General features: G+C 40.1%; 1 protein-coding gene across 3 annotated transcripts in view; it reads left to right on the plus strand.

The window, feature by feature from the left end:
• ICE2 (interactor of little elongation complex ELL subunit 2) overlaps positions 1 to 15,897 on the plus strand; it is a 58,137-nt gene that overhangs the window by 31,308 nt on the left and 10,932 nt on the right. For all 3 annotated transcript variants that reach the window (XR_003369634.1, XR_003369635.1, XM_026648251.2), the window contains exons 8-11: positions 776 to 960; positions 1,429 to 2,392; positions 6,950 to 7,128; positions 12,615 to 12,744. Coding sequence is in view for 1 of the 3 variants with exons in the window: in XM_026648251.2 (XP_026504036.1) it covers positions 776 to 960; positions 1,429 to 2,392; positions 6,950 to 7,128; positions 12,615 to 12,744 (1,458 nt within the window). In the remaining 2 variants the exon portion in view is untranslated. The remainder of the gene's footprint in view (positions 1 to 775; positions 961 to 1,428; positions 2,393 to 6,949; positions 7,129 to 12,614; positions 12,745 to 15,897) is intronic.

Here is a 15,897-nt window from a genome sequence, read left to right on the forward strand (position 1 = left end):
TAATCTGCAGAATGCTAAATTAACACTTTATCACATAAAAGGCTCCCATCATGTGTGATGTTATTAAGAGGGTGGTCTTATAGTCTCTGAAATAACCAAACTCTTCAGTATACTTTTTTTGTTTAAAGTATGTGTCCTACCTTCAAATGATTTTGTAAAGATTAATTTCACTGATTTTTTTTTTCTTCCCTGTAAAATTAACTACATTTTCAAGGGTATCAACATAATCTGAAGACAGTGGAGTCTATGATATGAATGTTGCACTTAACTCAAAGTCTAAAAACAGGAGGGCATTACAGCTGACTGTGGCTAAGGATATAGTTTAGGTTGCTGAACATTCCTTGCTGGTAATGAGACATGAAAGGAAAAAAAACAAGCTTGACACTCAGAGCCCTAGATCAGTTTGTGGGGCTGGCAGTTGGAGAAAACATCTTTTTTTATTTGCAAACTGAATATATTTGATATGGGAATCGGTGAGAGATAATGAATGTAAAACCCCAAAATGCTAATTTTACAAATTAACTTTTCAAGATAGAGCAGCACTTTAAATAATATGTGAAATTGAAGTAAACTGTCAACATATTTCATATTACTGCCATGGGGTCCTGATAAATTTCACTTTTCTTAGATGTATTTGCTCCCCAATGAATAAGCAATAGAAAGGAATGTAAAATGGTTTTGAACACAAGTTGGAGGGACGAAGTTTAATATTTAAATTGCCTAATGATTTTTCTTTAGAATATGGGAAACATAAACTCTTTCCTCCTCTTAAAAGGTGCCAAACCAGTCAAAGTGATTTATATTGACTCACCACTCCCAAAAAAAGAGATGACAGTGAGAGAGAAGAACCAAATTTTTCATGAAATCCCGCTGGAGACTCTGATGTCCAAAAATTCAATTATTCCAGTCTCTGCTGTGTTGATGGACAATCCATTTGAGGAAAATATGTTTCAGTGGAACGTATGTAGCTGTCTGTCTTTTCAAAAATATGCTAGCTTATTTCCTTGATCTTTGTGTTCTGCAGTGATATTGGGGGGGAAAACAAGGTTCTCTCCATTATTATCACTGAATTATGGAGGGTTTTTTTTTTTTTATTTTTTAATGTATCTCTCTCTTCTTAAATGCTTCTATCCAATTTAGGCTGGTTACTGATGTGTGCCCTCTTTAAATATATTTGTTTGTGTGCCTTACATAGGTGGCAGTTTTCATATTGTTTGTTCCCTTTACTCATATTTTGAAAGGCTCTTGTGACTCTTAGCTTTAGAGGTGTTTTATACATAAATTACTGAAATATTTTTCTTTCGGTCTTCAAAATAATGTCTGGTGAGTACAACATTTTGTGCATTTCTGTTGCATTGGATTTAGCAATTTGTTTTACTTTGGTATGATGCACTTTATTGTTGATTAATTTTTCTTTGTTATATGAAGATGCCTCCTGATGCCTGTCAATTAAGGAGGACTCCGACTCTGGACCACATGGATCTAGATTTTGACAATGATGTCACAGAATTGGAGACCTTTGGAGCAACATCTAAGCCCTTGAAGACATCCAAAACGGAAAATACTCCTGCTAACGTATGTAAAACTCTATCAGACAAGCTAAAAATAGAGAAACAGTTGGTAACTACTGTAAGCGATGGTGCTGAGGAGGGAACAAGTAAAGTTAATGAGCAAGGATTTTCAGCATGTAGTAATGTGCAGAATGTGAACAAGACACAGCTGCCATCATCGAATGGTGATGTCGGGTGGACTGATTCTGAAGAAAATTCCTCATTTAAAGGCCTTGATTCAGATGAAGTTGAGTTAAATGATGAGCAACATGGTACGGCCACAAACAAAGTATTGGACACTTGTACAAAGTTAAGTACTTCGGCTAAAACTGATAGTTTCAAGAGAGAATCTGAAGTTACAGAAGTAAATGAGACTCCCATTTCTTTTTGCAATAGTGATACTGATGAAGAACGTTTGATTATTGACACAGAATGTAAAAGTGGGGAATATTGCAAAGCAGCTGTGTTCAGTTCTAATCCAAATCCTGTAGCAGATATACCTAAATCACCCTCCCCGATACACACTTCATCAAGTAGCTTGGCTAACTCTTCAGAGAGCCCAGACCAGGAAAAAACTGCTTCCAAAAAACCTTTCAAAAGACTGTCTAAAGAATTTGACCCCCTTGGACAAATTTTGAAAATGCAAACTGAACTCCTTAAGCCGCCTTCCCCAAAAGCTCCTGAGCAGCCACTGGTGAATTGTGATAAAAGTTCTAATCCTACACCAAGCCTTGTGCCACCACCTTCAAAACCCACTGTAGCTTCCAGCATGGAACCTGCTGCAAACACAAGCAGCTTACCTAAACTTACATGGACTTCACATTTTCAGGGAGCTCCAAAGGGTAAGTGTTGCATTTAGTGTATTCAAAATTAGAAGGAGAATTTGATAAGGCAGCCACAGAAGCCTTAATTCAGTCCTGTTGAAAGCACTAGCGGTAGCAAATATGTTAATTTTTGAGGGTGGAGGAGAGGTGATAGAGCTTGGAATAGCACTTTGTTGTGTGTGAGAGATAACGACAATCTTGGATGCTCTGCTTAAATGCAGAAAATGTGCAGAAAATCTCTGTAGCTATATTGATCCTTGATGGAAAATGTCTAAAGAAGGTAAAATTTTATTTGATTTATTTTACTATTGAGCCAGCAAAAAAAAGTTACAGTACCTAAGCTTTCAGGCCAAGAAGGGACCCTGTCTTTCAACAGCTTCTCAAGCATTGGGGGGACTTCAAATATTGTGTATTGTCACACATGGTCCATTAAAATGGCCATATTATTTGTAAAATATATTGAAATACATTTATTCTCTACCTCATTTATATCTTCACTAAAAATCTAGGACCTGATTATCATTTGTGCAAATGAGAATTACTCCCTGTCATTGCATCACTGCCCCATGTGCATTTTTGTGGCAGAACACAGTGCTGTAGCCTCTCTGCCTCAGTTTTCCTGACAGAGTTTAGAGTCCAGTTCGGTGGTTTATGTGACTCAGCCCTCTGGCCAGCTCACTCCAAAAGTTCAAACCCTTTTTAGGGTAGCAGAGTCTGAAATCCCAGTACAAACCAAAGGAGTCTTTCTCTCAGTAGGGCTTAATTTTCTGCTTCTTTTGGGGTTATTTGTCTGTCCATCCTCTGGTCTCAGCTCTAAGTCCCTGCACCCCTTTCCTTCAGGTAGGACACCTCTTCTGTGGCCTGGCTTAACAACCATCAGCAAGTCACAGGTACTTCCAGAGTGTTCTTTCCTCTTTTTATGTTCCATTCAATGCAAAATGGTGGAAGGTGGTTTGCTTTACAGTATCAAGTGCTACTTTTCAGTCCCAAAGAAGTTGTCTAATCCTTTTGTGGTGAAAATAAATGGAGGGTGAAGTTTGGGTATTTGTGACCAAAGAAGGAGATGAGTATTTTACAACTTGTAGACAATAGGACATCGTTTTTCTCTTCTTACTTTTGGTGTTAATGCTCCTGGCCATTGTGCCAGCAAGCCAGGATCAGCTGAGTAATGAAAGGGGAAACCCCATAACTAAGAAGCAAGGGATAGAGGGAGGCAGTGGTTGAAAGTTAGCTCTCTGAGTGCTGCTGGAAATAGTAAAAGGAAGGAAACCTGGGGAAACTTTCAGTTAAACTAAAATGTGGGTTTAAAAGGTAGTTTCATTGAGACCATTTTTATTTATTTATTTATTTAAATTCATATTTTCTTCATCACTCTAAGCGTATTCTTAGCCTTCCAGCTCAGGATGTAATTCCCAGCTCAAGGAGACATACCCATGCTAGCTCTGATCAGCCTAGGGTGTTAAAAAAATAGAAGTGTAGCTGCAGCATCAGAGATGCTGGGTACAAACTCAGGGCAGCTAGCCCTCGTGCCACCACAGCTACTCTTCTGATTTTAGCACGCTATCTCAATCAGAGTGGGTTGTATATCTTCTCGACCTGGGAATTACACCCTCAGGTGTTCACACCTGCCCTCAAACAGAGGGGTACAAATTTGTTCTCTTAGTATCTTGGCTTTCACACAGTAAAAATATCGAATTCAGGTGTTTGGCACTTAGAACTTTGATTTCTCTAGCTACGCCAGCAAACCAATGCTGCTGGAGAAGTTAGAGTACTTGTGCTGCCAAATGAAAGAATGGCAGTCCTAAAGTGTTCAGTAAACCATTTGAGGTGATTCAAAATTATACGGTAATTCTGACAAACTTCCATACATTTCTGTATCCTTTTTGGCAGCAGGCCTGGAGCAGGTATTTCCACCTTTCCTATCTGTTACTCCTCCTTCAGATAGATGATCGATAATTATCCTCAGAAATGTTTATATTTCTGTTTTTATTTTTTAAACTCTATTAAAGGCATCATAAAAGAGATGCTGAATGAAGTTTTACTTACCTACCTAAAATTTAAGTTTTGGGTCCTGAACAGGCTGACGTGCCCTTTAACAAAGGTTTTTTTAAAATCTCTTTAAAATGTACAGGTATAGGTTTAAACTTGATTTTGAAGAACTGGATGTGATAGTTCATCCAGGCTACACTTGGCCCAGAGATACAGGGGCAAATGTAGGTTTGTATGCCATCTCACAGCTCCTCAGTTTTGGGGTCAGTTAAGCATCTAGCGCTACTACATGGAGGTAATTCTTAGGAGGCATCATAAATGCATTTTTTTTTTTTGGCCCTTTTGTGCCACCAGTGGATGGGCTGACTATTTGGCCTGGGTGTATGCAGGATGTCAGCATTTGAAATATGCAGTGTAGTTGTAGCTGTGTGAGTACCAGCGTATTAGAAAAGATGGGTGTGACGTTCCCCTGGTGTTATCTGGATCTGGTGATCTGCTAGGTCACTCCAGTCCTTGACTCTGGGAGCCAGCGTTCCCCTGCTCTGCTGTGAGAACCCCCACTCCTGGGCTGTTCATGCACAACCTCTGGCATGTAAGCTGCTTGGATTGTGCAACCGAATGACACTAGCCAATATCTCCGGTCCCAGACACAACCCTAGGAACCTCCGTCTTGCAGTGTCCAGTTATGCCTGCTAGATGCTGCAAGCTTATATGAGTTTGTCAGTTTAGCAAGAAATTGATATGTACCATGCTTGTTATCCCAAGGGGAGTCTCTGACACACTTCAAACCAAATGCACTGCTTTAGGTAGAATAAACAAACATATTTATTAACTATAAAGATAGATTTTAAGTGATTATAAGTCAAAACATAAGTTGCATTTGGTCAAATGAAATAAAACCAAAACGCATTCTAAGCTGATCTCAATACTTTCACTGCCCTTACAAACTTAGATGCTTCTCACCACAGGTTGGCTGGTTGCCCTTCAGCCAGGCTCTCCCCTTTGATCAGCGCTTCAGTCGCTTGGTGGTGATGTCTGTAGATGAAGGTGGAAGAGAGGAAGAGCATGGCAAACGTCTCTCCCTTTTATCATGTTCTTTCTTCCCTCTTGGCTTTGCCCTCCTCCCCCTTCAGGGTCAGGTGAGCATTACCTCATCGCAGTCCCAAACTGACCAAAGGAAGTGGGGTGACTCACTCGAGAGTCCAACAGATCCTTTGTTGTTGCCTATGCCAGTGTCCTTTGTTCCTGTGAACTGCCCCTCTGCTCTTGGGGAGTTTTTGCCTTAAGCCATGAGGACACATTTTCAGCATCATAACTATATACATGAAATTACAACCCATAATATTACTATAACAACAATTACTATAACATTACCATAACAACAATGCTCAGTGCATCATGAGCCTTCCGAAGACACCCAGCATGACAAACTTGGATACCACACAATCATTTTACAAGGATGAACATGGGAGTGCTGGGTGTCTTCCCCCAAGGTACAGAACGTCACAGTGGGTGAGGTAATACCTTTTATTGGACCAACTTCTGTTGGTGAGGGAGACATCTGAAAGTCAGCTTCCTTAGTTTGAAGCATAAATAGGTTAAAAATCAAATCCAATAACATCTTGCCACGTACATGGTGTTTCACAAAATTATACACTAGTTTAGTAGCTTCTGGATTCAGAAGCCCAAAAATGTCTTTATTTTGGTTATGAAACCTGAAAAGAAATAGAGGCAAAGAACTACAGGTCATATGCACTGATGGAAATGAAAGCAGTTAATCTAGAAGACCTACATTGAGAGATGGCAGCTACCAAAACACCATTGTTGCTGTGTTTTGAACCCATCAAAAATTATGTATTATTCTAAATCTATATAGGTCCAAGAAAGACATCCAGTTTTATTAATTGCAATTCTGCATTTTAGAATTCAAGTAGATGCATTTTAAACCACACTGACAATGAGCTTCTGACAATAAGAGTTCCCGTACCCATGCAACCCTGGCACTTTTTTTAGGTCTTTTACTCTTTTTAAGCCTGTAGCACTTGCCCTCAGCCATGGGTTTGGTCTCCTACCTACTATGATTGTAGCTGTGTACAGTATTCTAAATCTTTTCTCTCTAAATCCTAGTAAATCACAGAATTAAATTCACATTCACTAACCTCTTCTGATTCCACAGATGATGATAGTATTTGGGACAGATCTGCCATGTTACAGCAGTGTAGATTCAGAGTAACTACTTTATCTTCAGTGGAGTTATTCCAGGTGTCCACTGGTGCAACAGAGGTCAGATTCTGATTCTACATTTGTATAAGAACAGCAGCCTAATGTTCTGTCTGCATAAGAATAGCTGTGACTAGGGTAAAATATATGCAAATATTTAGTATACTTTTATGATTGGTGCATGAAATTTTCTATGTTTAGTTTATCTAGAAATACATAGCAAGCGACCCCTGTGATAAGACAATTTTGCAAATCTCTTACTAAAAAGATAAAATACAATAAATGTTTTATTCTACTCTGAGGGGGAAAAAATCTAATTCCTTCCTTGTAAAGACTGTTATTTTCTGTTTTATTTATTTTCAAAAGGATTGCTCCCAACTGAACTTAAGAAGCTTGTTGAAGACCAGTCAGAATACACAGCTCCTCAGGATGGCAATCTTGTATATAAATTGTTCAGTCTGGATGATCTGCTGTTACTCGTGCGTTGCAGTGTAGAAAAAGTAAGGACAGAGCCACGATCCTGTAATAAAAAACAAATCAGAAAGGTAAATATCCTGCTTTTGGCACCTTTTACATATGTGCTTGACTGAAACTTGTTCCATTAACAGAACTTTTATTTAAAGTGCACTAAGGAGATAAAGGTGTTGCCTCAAGCGCTACTGTATTGTTTACACACACTTATTCCTTTAATGTATTTAATCCAGTCCTCACTAATACATCCTTTCGTATTTTGTTCATTTCTGTAACTGTCCAATTTCTATCCATTGAGCAATTATTTTCTGTAGGGGGAGAGGCAAGGATTAATTTTGACTTGTGTAGCCCCATTTGGTTCATGCAGTTAAGTACTTTTGGGTCTGATCCTTCACTACTTACTGCAGTGACACTCCCACAATGGGAATTTGGTCTCATTAAAGCACACAATGTAATGTCCTGTTGGGAAAGATAGGCCCCATCCTACAAACAATGCTCTTCGTGTTACCTATCCGTTTCTGATCTTTCAGATGTTCATATTTAGGACACAGTTGTTTCTTGAGATTTATGAACCTAGAGTCTTTTCAGTTTTTATTGATGTTAGGCTAACTGCATGTTTGATTTTTGAATGCTGTTTTGTTGGTGTGATGGCAAATTTATCGTCCTCATACTCCCAAATATGGAGTAAGAGTAGAATTGCCAACTTTCTAATGCACAAAACCGAACACCCCTGCTCTGCCCCTTCCCTGAGGTCCCGCCCCTGCTTGATCCATCCCCCCTCACTCATTCACTTTCACCAGGCTGGGGCAGGGGGCTGAGGGCTCTGGCTGGGGGTGTGGGCTCTGGGGTGGGGCCAGGTATGAGGGGTTTGGGGTGTGGGAGAGGGCTGGGGCAGGGGATTGGGGTGCAGGGGGGGAAAGGCTCTGGGCTGGGGATAAGAACATAAGAACGGCCGTACCGGGTCAGACCAAAGGTCCATCTAGCCCAGTGTCCTGTCTACCGACAGTGGCCAATGCCAGGTGCCCCAGAGGGAGTGGACCTAACAGGTAATGATCAAGTGATCTCTCTCCTGCCATCTATCTCCATCCTCTGACAAACAGAGGCTAGGGACACCATTCCTTACCCATCCTGGCTAATAGCCATTAATGGACTTAACCACCATGAATTTATCCAGTTCTCTTTTTTAAACGCTGTTATAGTCCTAGTCTTCACAACCTCTTCAGGTAAGGAGTTCCACAAGTTGACTGTGCGCTGCGTGAAGAAGAACTTCCTTTTATTTGTTTTAAACCTGCTGCCTATTAAGGTTTAAAACAAATGCTGGCTTCAGATGTGGCCAGAAATGAGGGGTTCAGGTTGTGAGAGAGGGCAGGGGGTTGGGGTGCAGGGGGGGGTGAGGGCTCCAGCTCTGGGGGTGTGGGTTCAGGGGTGGGCGGGAACTCCAGGCTAACGCAGGGAGTTAGGGTGTGGGAGGGAGTGCAGAGTTCTGGTGGAGCTTACCGTGGCTTCTGGAAGCGGCTGCCAGGTCCCTGCGGCCCCATGGCGCACGGGCAGCCAAGGAGGCTCTGTACGCTGCTCCTGCCCCCGTAGGCGCTACCCCCGTAGTTCCCATTGGTCGCAGTTCCCGGCCAGTGGGAGTTGCGGAGCCGGCTCTAGGGGCCGGGGCTGTGCGCGTGGAGCCTCCCTGGCCGACCATGTGCCTAGGGGCCACAGGGACTTGACAGCTGCTTCTGGGAGCCACACGGACAGGGAGCCTGCCTTAGCCCTGGGCGCCCGCTTCACTGCCGACCAGACTTTTAACAGCCCACTAGGCAGTGCCGACTGGAGCCGCCAGTCGCTTTTTGACCGGGTGTTCCAGTCGAAAATAGGATGCCTGGCAACCCTAAGTATAAGCACTGTACTGGTTGGAGCAAGGAGGCTATGAGGAGGGAATGTAGTACATAAAGGGCAATTTTGTGACTTAAGCATAGGATCAGAAGTTAGGAGATCGTGGCTCTATTGCTCGTGCTTTCACACTTTCTGTGACCTTGAACAAGTCAGTTAATCTCAACTGTACGCTCAGTTGCCACACTTGTAAAATGGAAATAATTATAATTACCTCACAAGAGTTGTGGGAATCTTAGTATTTGTAAGTTGCATTTAGATCCTAGGAAGATGATGCAGAAATGCAAAGTATCAGAGGGGTAGCCGTGTTAGTCTGTATCCACAAAAACAACGAGGAGTCTGGTGGCACCATAAAGACTAACAGATTTATTTGGGCATAAATTTTTGTGGATAAAAAAAAACACTTCTGCATCTGAAGTAGTGGATTTTTTACCCACAAAAGCTTATGCCCAAATAAATCTGTTCGTCTTTAAGGTGCCACCAGACTCCTCGTAGAAATGCAAAGGACTCTTATTTTATGCATCATATTAAAAAAAAAAAACACTACAAAGTTTAGGTTCCAAAATCAAGCACTCAAAAGTTAGGAATTGCATGTGTACAAGAGGGCTGAATTAAGGTTGCATAGGTACCCCTTAATTCTGGCATTTCTTAAATTTTTTAGTGTTTGACTTTGCAACCTTAAAATTCTTTTACCTTTTTGTGAAAAATATAATTGACTTTAAAAAAAAAAAAAAAAAAAAGGTGAACTGAAACACCCCCTTCCCCCAAAACAGAGCACAGCAACCAGAAATTCCCTGATGTGGAACTGTACTGACCCTCACATGGGTCATCAGCAGGGTGGGACCTTTAGATCCACAGCATAAACATCTTGACCACTGCAGCTAATGGAGTAACTTGGAGTAGGGTGTTCTCTGTGAGACAGATACTAGATGGGGAGTATGAGACACCTCTGTTGCCAGCCCCAGACAAACCTGTGCTGTGCATGTGCAAATTATGATTTTCAAAAGCTTATAATTTAGCAAAATTTAAGAAAATTTTCATGAAGAGAGCAAAAGGTACCTCTCTGGCATCAGAGTGACCTGCCTGCCAAATTTCAAGTCCCTGCTACAAAGCATGTAAGTGTGTTTTAACTTAAGAAAAAGAACACATTTCCCCCCAAACCCATTCTTGGAAATGCTTCAACCGTTCATGCTGAAATTTGAAAAGAAAAGTCAGCGTGAAGCAGACACAGAAAATTGCAGCTGAATGGTTCAAATTCGGCAAAGTTATAAGCAAATGAAACCAGGGTCTTGTAATCGAAAGTGTTAAGCAACCTTAACGATAAGCATTGCTGCCAGCCCTGCCTATATTTCAGTAGAGGTCCTTGGTTTCCCTGTGATAAAATTGGAGTAGGGTTTTCACTAAAACATCAGGGAACCCCGCCTTCTGATCTGGGTTGTTCATGCTTTTTTTTATGCTATGGCAAATCCCTCATGTAAATCTATAGAATGCTCACTCCTCCTTCCTTTTGCATCTTGGTGAGGAGAGGGGCGGGGAGGGGAAAAAACTGCACTGGCAGATGAAACACATTGTAACAGACCTAGCAGCAGCACCAGGGGAGCCTTTATATTGCTAGAATTGGAGAGGAGGTGGCGGTAACCCTGGGTGGTATTGATACTGGTATATTAGGTATGGGGTTCTCAAGCTTGTTCTTTCTGGACACCCCCCCCCCCACACACACACACACATTCTATAAAAACTCCACGGTCCACCTGTGCCACAACTGTTTTTCTGCATATAAAAGCCATGGCTGCTGTTAGTGGGTAGCAAGCAGAGGAATTGCCAAGGCACAATGCCACAGGGAGCCCTACGAAGCTAAGATGCTCAGGCTTTGGCTTCTGCCCCACATGGCAGGGCTTTCTGCCCTGGGCTTGGGCTTTCTGTCCTGGGCCCCATCAGCTCTAACGCCAGCTCTGCTCTCTGGTTTATTTGGCGGACCCCCTGAGACCTGCTCATAGACTCCCTAAGGCCTCGTTGAGAACCGATGTATTAGGTGGTATTGAATGAAATGAAGTAGGGAGAAAAATTTTAAGTGGAATTTTCTCATATCACTCCTACAATGCTTTGTCGCTTCTTTTTTTTTTCTGTACTTTGCCAATCAAAGGTAAAAGTAGTCATGATGGTTTGGGAGCAATGGTCCCAAACTGCTAGAAAGACTGGAGGAGGCTGTAGAGTTTCCCAGAACACAAAGAGGGATGGTAGGAGGTTCTGGTTTGCAGGTGGGCCAGAAGATCATATCTCTGTTTCCAGAAGGCCCACAGACCCACTTCGTTCTGTTAAAAAAGCTGCTATAAAATGTTTCACAGCAGATTGTTGCACTTGAGAAACAAAAGTCTATCTCAGTAGCATGGGAATTCCTAATATTCCAGTATAGACTTTGCCTAGCTGGGAATCTAAAACTTACTCTGAAATTATCAGGGGATTCCTGTGCTTTGAGTAGATCCTCTAGTCTTTCATTTAATGAACTTGGCATGTTACTTCATGCCTGAAAACACATACAGTTTGTGAGACTCTTGGAATATGTGAGCATATTGCCTATCTCTGTTAATGCAGAATTCAGTCTCCATTATGATTTGATTATTCCCCAAGGTTCACTGATCAGTATGTTATTTGGAGGAATTATCGCTGTTTAGATACTAACTCATTTCTTGTAAATGCTTGTGAGTAACTACCTAGTACATTGCTTAAATCCTGATGATGACTGTTTTTTGCTTGTTGCTAGGGTATTGCACATTTTCCCTCAAGCTTTGAGGGACAATAGTGTTGGGGGGAGGTTTATGTTAACAGAGGTTTTAACACGTTTCCCTAAAAAGGATAATTTTTTGAAGTGTAAGCGTTGATTTTGGGATTTACGGGATTTTAGTATATGCACTCAATTTCAAATCTTAAAAATTAATAATTACTTTATACTAATAGTGGAGGAGCCTTCCATGGGAAGGTCAACATGTAGATTGAAGACTTCTAACATCTCATTTTGTCAGCTCTTCAGGGCTTCTGCTTTCATTCACAATCATAATTATGAGCTTTGTTATTTATTAATAGTTGTACTTCCATCTGCTGAAAATTAAAGCTTTGCGTACAAACGCTAAACTTCTGAAAGAATTTTAGGGTTGGGGGGAAGCTTTATTTCCATTCATTGTAGATAAAAGGAAAACTGATGTTCTATATATTTTAAACACACAATGTTAGTGTTAAAATGGAAATTATATTTTTGGATTTTAAATGTGGTTTTGGTATACAATATGTATGGCATTTTCCTTTCCCTCTAATGGGTTAATTCAGAAATAGAACAATTGTCTAATTTTTCTTGAATTCCTGGAGATGGCAGCAGATCGTAGAGACGTAATAACTGTACCTAATTATTAGATTGTAGTTTGCTTATACATAAAAGCTTACTTAGATTCATTTTTCTATTTCTTATATTTTTCACCTTTCTTTAATATAATATTTGTTTAAATTTACAGTGTTTCATGTAAAATGTTCTGTTGTACCAAAATCCTGTGTAATTATTTCTCTTGCTTCTTGAGTGAGTGATACTTAGAAGCCTGTGATGATTGTCAAATACTAAAAAGTAATTAAGGAGCTGTAATAACTTGTAGATAATTAATGGCCTTTTGGCTGATATTATTTTTACTTACAGCATACTCCAGTTTACATATTGCCAAAAGTAGAATATCAAGCCTATTATGGAGTAGAAGCTCTTACAGAAAGTGAAATATGTCGGTTGTGGACAGAGAGCTTGTTGCATTCTAAATGCTCATTTTATGTTGGTAAGTTTGTGTATATTCTTGTCCAATGCTCAGACATACAAATTAATTGTACCTGTGATTTTAATCACAAGAATGGTGTTTTTCTTCATTTGGTTACTGATTTATTCACTTAGGGCCTCTTAGTTTATTACTTTGCTATTACCTGTTGCAATTTCAACCACAATGTTAAAGATGCTTGTTAACAAAACAGTATTTACATATTGCAATGAGAGATTAGGTGTTTGGCTAAGATGATATTGAGTCATTTGGTTTGATGTTATAGTGAGGGAAAAGTTAAAGTGCCACAATTTTTTTTTTTTTTTTAAAGTGAGATGAGCAATACTTCCTGTATGTTCAACCCCTTGATGATGAATAAAAGGAGAATGAAATAAAAGGCAAGGGAATTTGAATAAGTTCTATCATTGAATCCGCCTTCCTCTTCTAAGCTCTAGCCTTTGTGAGTGAGACTGTGTCATAGCAAACAGAATTTCCCCTTTGACCTCGCTCTATCCCAGACATTGTGACTCACATATTTAATTTTAATATGTCAAAGTTTAAAAAAAAACAACACAATTGCAAGAGCAATTCCTGCTTTTTTTCTGAAACTGAAAATATTGTACAGTTTCAAAAATATAAGGAACTGGGAATAATTTTCTTGTTTGTGGTTTTGCTGCATTCTGTACAAACATTTTGTAACCTTTCTTTACTATTTCTGTGTTTTAAAATTGTGAAACACTAAACATCTTTAAGAGATTGCATTGAATGTAGAATATTAGGATTTCAGTTGTCTTGTTATCTGTAAGCAAAAGCTCCTAACATGAGGGAGAGAGTATCAGATCACATAGTAGACAAAAACTTCTAGTTTTATCTGTAATTTTCCCCCAGAAGACTTGAACATTGAACTACCTTACGTAGAATAACAAAGCATTTTCCGCCAAGCGATTGCTCCTACTTCAGATGAAAAAATGTTCAACTAACAGTGTGCTAGTCCCCACCCATGTCTGTCTGACACCTGTGGTCTTATTTCCCAATATGCCTTGTGATTAGAAACAACCCTGACTAAAAGGGGCTCAATATTCTCTGTCCTCTAACATGTGAAAAAGAAGGGGAGGAGCCACTTCTGGTTGAAATGGCATGGGAGGAATGGAATGGGAGGAATGCATCAGTAAAGAGAGAGCTTGTGGAAAAATACAAATCTTCAGTGGGAGATATAGTGGATGTAGTTTGGAACTTAGAAAATAGGAGGAGGTTAAAGCCAGGGTGACAGCCTGGGAATACTTAGGACTTAATTTTGTAGAGGTGTGGCTTTCTCAAAACGCTTTTCTCTCCAGGAACCACAAACAGCTCTTACAAAGGAAAAAATGTCTAATGCTTTGTTCATGATTGTACAATTAAAATTTTGAAATCAGGAAATGCAAAATTTAAACTTCCTACAACACAGTTAACGTGGCCATGGGGCATATCCTGTGAATAGAAATGTAGTTTTTGTTAAGTGTTTAGTTCAATAACAGAAAATACTACATATATGTAGAGCTGGCTGGAAAAAAAAATCCCTTTCTGCAAATATTTTAATGTTTTGTCCCACTTTGGCAAGAAACTTTCTCAAAAGTATCAGAAATGTCACATTTTCCATGGAAAGTGTTTTAAAGAAAACCTCTGTTTCAGGAGAACCAAAATGGAATTTTTTGCTTTCCCAGCCACCCACAGGGTGAAATTGACAAGAGCCATTCCAGTCTGGCTGCTGGAGAGGCAGAGGCCCTGGAACCCTGGATCCTCTTCCTCCGAGCCAAACGCTCTGGGTGTAGGGAGGCAGAGCACCCGGCCCTGGGCATCTCTGACCTCCAGAGCTATAGAGAGGCAGGGAAGTAGAGCTGTGCCTCTCGCTTCCCCAGAGTTGCAGGAAGAAGCTTGCCTGTGTTTTGACTAAACTTTTGTCAAATCTGTAATAGCCAGGTCTTACATATATATGCAATGTGGCCCACATTAACGTAACTAGGATCCCTAACTAAGATTTATAGGTCATTTTTATATTGGTAACTTGCTGCTAGCTAATAAATAGGGCAATTTACAGCAGATGTGATGTCTACTTTGTTCAAAAATGTATTTTTAAATGAGTTTGGCACTCAGCTTGTGGTCAGAGAAATCCTGTTTGTACAGAGAATGAATGTTCTACCGTTAGGACTGCTTCGTTTTCCTGTTGTAGAAAAAGCTTGTCTTATTTTGTTAGTTTCTATAGCAACTGTTGTGGCCTGTGGTTCCAGTTGTTCTCTGAGTTTATCCCTTTTAGGTGGTTCTCTCCTCCACCACCACCCTTTTCCAGCCTCCCCCCCACACACATAACAGCTTCATAGCAAAAGATTTTGTGTTTGTCTCTTAGAGCTGCTGAGTTATTTTTATCCTAACCTTTACATACAAACTTCCCTTTTTATCCTAATCTTTAAAGTATAGAGTGAAATCTAGTCAATTTTTTAAAAAGTAACCCTCACGTCTGAATTCACCGTTCAATTTTAATGGGTTTTACTACCACATTTTCCTATTTTAATTGGGTTTTTTTCCTCTCTCTCCATTGCTATGTGTAGAAACCCCACAAATGGGAAAATAAATGACTATGGGCATAATTCTACTCACGCGAGTAGTCTCTGTGGACTATGCTTCTGAGTAAATTTATGCATATAGGCTTGGGTGTTTTCAAAGGGGCCTAAGAGAGTTAGGTGCTAAACTCCCATTGAAAGTCAGTTGGAAAGTTGAGCGCTTCACTTCCATAGACCTTTTTAAAATCATGGTTGTAAGGGTTTAAAGGATCAGTGCCTAGGCAGGGGAAACAATTAAACTGATTGTACATAGAGTGCTGTCATATTCATCAAGTAAACAAAAAAAGAAAATATTCTGTCACTAATCTTTCATCTATAGTAATTCTAGATGGCAGTTGTAATAGTAGGTAGACACACACAGACATAAATTGACAGAATCCCTTTAACCTTCCTGCAAAAGAACATTGATCACTTTCTATATTCTTCTGCTTCACTGTGGGAAATAAACCTAGAGTGTTGCACTTTTGGATTGTTTTTGCTATGACTAAAAGTGTTTTGGAAGACTGTTAGTGAAATTCTGTCTATCGGGTTACATTTCTAGTAGCATTGAGGTAAAAATAGTTTTTGCTCTGAAACATGACTG

This window comes from Terrapene carolina, unplaced genomic scaffold (assembly GCF_002925995.2).
Source record: "Terrapene carolina triunguis isolate 2854851 unplaced genomic scaffold, T_m_triunguis-2.0 Scaffold67, whole genome shotgun sequence".
NCBI lineage: Eukaryota > Metazoa > Chordata > Testudines > Emydidae > Terrapene > Terrapene triunguis.